At 48.7% G+C, this 6,714-nt stretch overlaps 1 protein-coding gene across 9 annotated transcripts in view; it reads right to left on the bottom strand.

Annotated features, from left to right (window-relative positions):
• Window positions 1–3,908: 3,908 nt before the first annotated feature.
• Zfyve1 (zinc finger FYVE-type containing 1) overlaps window positions 3,909–6,714 on the bottom strand; it is a 54,587-nt gene continuing 51,781 nt past the window's right edge. For all 9 annotated transcript variants that reach the window (XM_052185487.1, XM_052185488.1, XM_052185489.1 and 6 more), the window contains one exon: window positions 3,909–5,469. In XM_052185487.1, coding sequence (XP_052041447.1) covers window positions 5,237–5,469 — 233 coding nt within the window. In that variant the 3' untranslated portion in view covers window positions 3,909–5,236. The remainder of the gene's footprint in view (window positions 5,470–6,714) is intronic.

The raw sequence follows: 6,714 nt of genomic DNA, 5'->3' as shown, positions 1-6,714 counted from the left end.
AGACTGAGTGTCTGACTAGAGACCATGGCCTTTGTTAGAGCACAGCTCTCTGAATTCTGATTACTGTTCTATTTGTCTCAAAATACGTATTCCTGTTAGCCAGGATACTCCCCAACTAAGCAAATACCCATGAATATTCATTCCCCCATCCCCTAATACAATGTTCAGACAAACCAAGTCCTCAAAATGGGTGAAAATATATCTATTATTTTTAGTATCTCACTTTTTACTTGATCCTTGTAATAATTCATAAAGGAGTCAGGGAATAAATAGTGGCATAATGGTCAGTGTCATCCTAGGTGAAGCTAGGGTCCCTGCTCGGTGGGTGATACAGTGTGCACTTGTCAAGCACGCCGGCTTCAGGTAAAACCTGTTGCAATACTAAACGGTGTCCTTCCTCTTCAGAGCTGTCTACGACCTGAGCAGAAGCACAAAGGGAGACCACAGCAGCCTGGGAAACACAGGCTCTTTTAGTTGTAGAATTGTGCGGACAGGGAGTGTCAGGATAAAGTAGCAGTTTAAGCCATGGCAGTAGCTGATGAATCGGGAAGCAACAAGCAGTGTGCTGTTGGCTGACTGCAAACCATCAGGTAGGTGGCTCTGGCCACATGTGGTACTGAGGTCAAGCCTGGCAGGGGTGGATCCTATACAGTGTCTTATAAACAGTAACTGAGAGTAGTTCCATTCACAGGCATACACAAGCTGCAGGCACAGATTCAGCTTCCTCCCTGAAGAGGATTCTAAAGCTGGAAATGTAAACACAGTTGCACAACTACCATTATGACATTTGCACAACTACCATTACGACAGGATTTTTGTTTTACCAACACCTGGAAGCTTAGCTCTGTGTTCCCAAATAGAACCTGTGTAACCTCTGAGCCAGGTCTTGGCACGGAGACACGTCATGTGCTGTGAACCTCAGAACAACAAAAAGGGCTAACTGCTAAGCCCTCCTGATAGTAATGGACACGGGCTTCCCTTCCCTCTTAAGGAGAAGCTCCTGTGACCTTATCTGGAAATGTGGACGAGCCATGGTTCCTTGAAGGGCTTGGGTGCCCATACCAGGAGGCTCTGCACTTCCAAACCTGAGCCCACATGGAAGCTATAAAACGTGAGCTGGTTCCAGGCTGGTGAAGACCACAGCCGGAACTCGCACAATGCCTGGCAGTGCAATAGCCAACTAAATTCCCAATTCCCAACTGGCTGAGAACACAAGATGTGCATAAAGCTCCCATCAGGCCCCTCGGGACACCGCTTAGTCCCGCTCAAGACCTCTATTTACAGTGCTAGGTGAGAGCAGCCATCTTTAAATAACTGCACATAAGCTAGCTTTGTGCAGTTATTTAAAGACTGCTTGGAACACCTGGTGAGGAAAGTGGGGGAAGTGACCTGTGCTGCTAGTGTCAGGAGAGCTTTCTGTGAGGAGAGAGACGGAGTGTTCCTGGAATACAGCCATGCTGTTTCTTAATCCAGGTGTTGGCTGGATTTGTGGCATCTAGCTGGAGAAAGGGAACCAAGCTGGTATGTTTGCCAGCTGAGGAAGTTTCTTCGGGTCCTTTTCAGCTTGCATTTAGCTAGCTTCTCCCCACCCCCACAGCAGAGGCTGGGATTCCATTGTTTGGCCAACAAAGTGGCCCCTTTTTTGACATTAGTGTACTTCCTTCTCCTGCAATGATTTGAACAGCATGAAAAAAAAGTTTTATAGATTTTCCTGTGAGATCTCTATGAGGGAGACCTGGGCCAAGGCAAGGCCAGAACTGTCCCCATGGCGTGGTCAGCAGGATCCACACTTAACTGCCCTAGCAAAGACAGAGCAAGGCCTTACATACCTTACATAGGCACTTCTCACCTCTCTTCCTCAAGCTGCCCCTAAGTAAAGGTAGAAGAGAAGGAACAAAAATGAAGGGACGGAGGGAGGGAGGGAGGGAGGGAGGGAGGGAGGGAGGGAGGGAGGAAAAGCTGCAAAGTGTCAATAGCCACAGAGCACAGAGAACTGGGACATGACAGGTGGCCAGGCAGGAAGCAGAGGCTTGGGGATGCCCATGTGGTAAGCATGCGCCTAGGACATACAAGACCTGCTAAGGCCCAGAACCACTTCGTTACCCCCACATTTGACTGACATGTTTGAAGCACCAAAGCTGCAGATCAGGAGGGATGTCCATCCACATGACGACATGATGGCAGAGGGAGACCCGGCTGCCAGGAGGCTACATCTCAGCAGCAGGCCAGCCACCTCTTGCCTGACAGCAGCTGCCTAGCTCTCGACGCCCCACCCATGACAGGGTTTGAGAAAGGATCACAGTATAGGAGAACTTACTGATCACTAGTGTGGATTAAGACCGCCGTTCACCCTCTCTAAGCAAGACTACTCACAGCAGTCACCGAGGTGGCGCACGCCTTTAATTCCCGCACTTGGGAGGCAGAGGCTGGCAGATTGCTGAGTTCAAGGCCAGCCTGGTCTACAGAGTGAGCTCCAGGACAGCCAGGGATACACAGAGAAACCCTGTCTCGAAAAACCAAAATATCTAGATAGATAGATAGATAGATAGATAGATAGATAGATAGATAGATAGATAGAAAGTTAGTTAGTTCTGGTTCCACTTGGCCATGTAATCTGGGGCATGCTGGATACTTACCCGGAAATGAGGGTGAGGGACGTAGCTCCCACGGTGAGTGCTGGCCTAGTGTGGAGGAAGCTTGGGTTTGATCCTAACACCATGTAAAACAGGCACGGTGGTGCACACCTGTCATCTGAGCTCTTGGAGGGTGGTGGCGAGGGTAAGAGGTTCAAGGGAAGCGTGGAATACGTGGAACTAGGGCACAGGGCCAGGGGAGAGTGCCAACTGTTAGGTGGTTGGTTAAAACACACCCCAAGCTCAGTGTGACACACTTTTGAAGCTGAGGCAGAAGGATGACTTAAGTTCTTGAGTTTAAGAACACAGCTGGGCGGTGGTGGTGCATGCCTGTAATCCCAGCACTTGGGAGGCAGAGGCAGGTGGATTTTTGAGTTCAAGGCCAGCCTGGTCTACAGAGTAAGTTCCAGGACTATACAAAGAAACCCTGTCTTGGGGCAGGGGGAGGGGGAAGACCAGCCTAATATATAAACAGACTTTCCATCTTAAGTGTGGGTATACAACTGAAAATGGGCTTATGGACCTGTATTTTAAAAAAACATGCTATACCACTCCTGGGCATATACCCAGAAGACTCCCCACCATGTAATAAGGATACATGTTCTACTATGTTCATAGCAGCCCTATTTATAATTGCCAGATGCTGGAAAGAACCCAGGTATCCCTCAACAGAAGAGTGGATGCAAAAAATGTGGTATATCTACACAATGGAGTACTATTCAGCCATTAGAAACAATGAATTCATGAAATTCTTAGGCAAATGGATGGAGCTAGAGAATATCATACTCAGTGAGGTAACCCAGACTCAAAAGGTGAATCATGGTATGCATTCACTAATAAGTAGATATTAACCTAGAAAACTGGAATACCCAAAACAATCCACACATCAAATGAGGTACAAGAAGAAAGGAGGAGTGGCCCCTGGTTCTGGAAAGACTCAGTGAAACAGTATTCAGCAAAACCAGAACGGGGAAGTGGGAAGGGGTGGATGGGAGGACAGGGGAAGAGAAGGGGGCTTACGGGACTTTCGGGGAGTGGGGGGGCTAGAAAAGGGGAAATCATTTGAAATGTAAATAAATTATATCGAATAAAAAAAACAAACACAAACAAACAAACAAAAACCAGCTCGTCCAAATAATAAGCTGATGTACTCTGTGTAAAATATCACCCCTCTTAGACGTGCCTCTCCTGACTTCTGGCTGAACCAGCAGCGTTCTATCAACTGGAAAGGAGATGTAAAAGCAAAAAACGAGCCAACACAGCTATGTTCAGCAGGATTCCTTTATAGTGGTGAATGGAAGATACAGTTCTAGAATAGGGCCTCAGTCGGCGGAAAGGGCAGATCTTAGAAGGACCAGTCCATCCCAGGGCTAACATCACTGGAGATACACCCCAGGAATGCCTGCCCACATCCTTCCCAGAGGCTCCACCCACACATCGGTCCAATCAGGAACAATGTTGCTTTGACTCCTCTTTTTGGCCACTGAGATGAACTCCGCCCTGAGAGGAGTTCAGCACAACAGTCTCTCCAGTCATGACCTTATGGTGGCCAAGCTCTTTTTGAGAAACATTTGTCCACTTCGTTTCTCTTTTAAGAACCAAAGAGAATTTTTTTCCTCATGATCTGTTGAAATATTTATTTGTATATTTATATATATATATATATATTTAAAAAACATAACTAACAGTCCATTCTGTGCTGTTTCCCTGGAAGGTTTCTGTGGTCACCACCCCCCGTAGAGGGGTTGCATGTATGGGAACAAAGAGTAAGACACTTTGAGCAATAAAAATCCTAAGGAGGGGCAGACTGGAGTCCAGGGAAGAGGGGAGGACTCGGACTCTGACTCAGGAGCAGGGCATGGCCTTCTAAGAAAGCCATGTGGAGACAGAGGCGCCAAGGAGCAGATATCCTGCTAGGGAGTCCTACTTCCTTTGGGACTCCTCAACTACCACAAGTACCTGCATTTTGACTTTCTATGTCTCAAGACCCTACCCTACTGGTATATATCCTTATATACCAGTAGCTTACACAAAGCCGGCCGGACCTCGGCCTAGAACAGGCCAGAACCAAGACTGCTTCAAGCAGGAGGTTCACGCCTGGGCAGTCATTCAGGCAGCCGAGGAGCAGGAGGGAAGAGGGCCACAAAAGGACACTGCCAAGCTCTGGGAGAAGCAGCAAAAGGTGACTCTGAACCTGGCTCGCTTCAGGAGAAAGACTCTCAATGGCACCTTATCCCTGGGCTAGGGACACAGCAGGGTAGGTCTTCAAAGCAGAAGCGGTCTTACTCACTCCAAATCCCCTCTAGATGGATAAATGGAGATATATATAGAGAGATTTATTATTTTTAAGTGAAATAAATGCAGTGGACTCTGGTCCATTCCGCTTTACTGAGAGCTGCTCCACCCCCTGCCCTGAGGTGGTTCATGCCTTTGGACCTACCACCAAACTCACCTCCACTGAGGAAGAGTAGCCCAGGGATGTGAGAGGGGCACACACACCACACCACACCAGGTGACCAGGAGGAGGGCCTACCTCAGTGAGACTTCTGTTTCTAACCCTGAGAACCTAAGGAATTGTGAAGGAGTCGGAGAGGGAGCTGGGGTTAAAGGTCACCGGGCTTTTTATTGCAGTTGAAGCAGACTCGGACTGGATGGTCCCAGCCACGAGAGGGGACAGCCCTGCGGTCATGGGAGCACTCATCACAGAAGCCCTGTCCACAGGCGCGGCAGTGGTGCTTGGAGAGCTTGACGCTGAACTCCTTGCGGCAGTTGTGGCAGTGCAGGATCTCGTGGTCGGGCACCCAGTAGGCCGGCCTGGCAGCGTCTTTCACCAGGCCTACATCAGGGAAGGAACAACAGTTAGGACTGGAACCTTGCCCCGAGGCCCTCTGACACTTTTTGGCTTGACATTCCAACTGCACACAGAACCATTACTGTGCTGTGGTCTTCTGTTTATTTTTATTTATGTATTTTATGAGACATATAGGGTAGCCTCAGACTCATGGCTGCTGAGGGGGATGCTATACCTCTGATCCTCTCGCCTTCACTTTCCCAGTCCTGGGAATAGAGGTGTACGCTACTGCATCCACCTTATGCAGTGGATTAGACCCAGGACTCAGGAATGGTACCCTGACACTACCAAAGAGCCACATCCACACCCTGCTACTGTGTCTCTAACTGTTAGCAATTTCAGCCCCAGGCCTGACTCAATCTGCAGGGCTCGCATGGTGGAGGGAGGAAGCCAACCCGACGCGTTGTCCTCTGCCCTTCACGTGTGCACCATGGCACACGCGTGCAAGTGAGCGCCCCTCACGTACAAACACAACAGAAAAATTATTAAACAGATAAAAAAAGATGCCAGGCTCCTTCCAACCTTGACCACCGGACCTGCGGCTGAGGTACTGATCTTTCTCTGTCCACACTAAGTGAGACCACAGTGACTGCGCTCACTGTAATCGAAGGAACCACAAACAAGTCTAGACTCCACAGTGGCATCCTAGCACCACTGAGCATGGTGACTGTGGGACTGGGGAAGCTTCACATCTCCCTCAGGCCGACTCGTCATTAACAGCCCCTTCTAACGCTGCCAGCAACAACGAGAAACAACATGCCTGGGACAGAGAGTCGGCTGCACACAGAGTCTGGTGGCTCAGTGGTCAAGAACACTAGGGGGTCAACTGGGTGTGGTGGTGCATGCCTTTATCTCCATCATAAAAAAAAAGGAAGCAAGGGCAGAGGCGGGTCTGGGCTCAAGGCCATTCTACAGCAGAACAGAGTTTCAGGATAGACAGGGCTATACAGAGAAACCAGGTTTTGTTTTTTTGTTTTTTGTTTTTTGTTTTTTTAAAGTACTTGTTGCTCTTGCAGTAAATCTTACACGGTTAAAGAAAAAAAAGAAAAAAAAAGGAGGAGAAGGAAAGAACAGGCCAAACCCAACCAACAAGGGCGGCCCAGGCCCCTCCCAGGTAGCTCAGGATGGATGTAATCTGAGCTTGAAACCAGGCAAATCCACCTATTCTAATACCAATGAGTCAAAAGCTCAGGATTTGTCTTGGGGCCTAGTCTCTCTGATCTGTCCCTT

The sequence above is a fragment of the Apodemus sylvaticus genome, chromosome 6, assembly GCF_947179515.1.
Source record: "Apodemus sylvaticus chromosome 6, mApoSyl1.1, whole genome shotgun sequence".
Classification (NCBI taxonomy): domain Eukaryota; kingdom Metazoa; phylum Chordata; class Mammalia; order Rodentia; family Muridae; genus Apodemus; species Apodemus sylvaticus.
The sequence above is the reverse complement of the archived record's forward strand: the minus strand, read 5'-3'. Positions and strand labels throughout refer to the sequence as shown.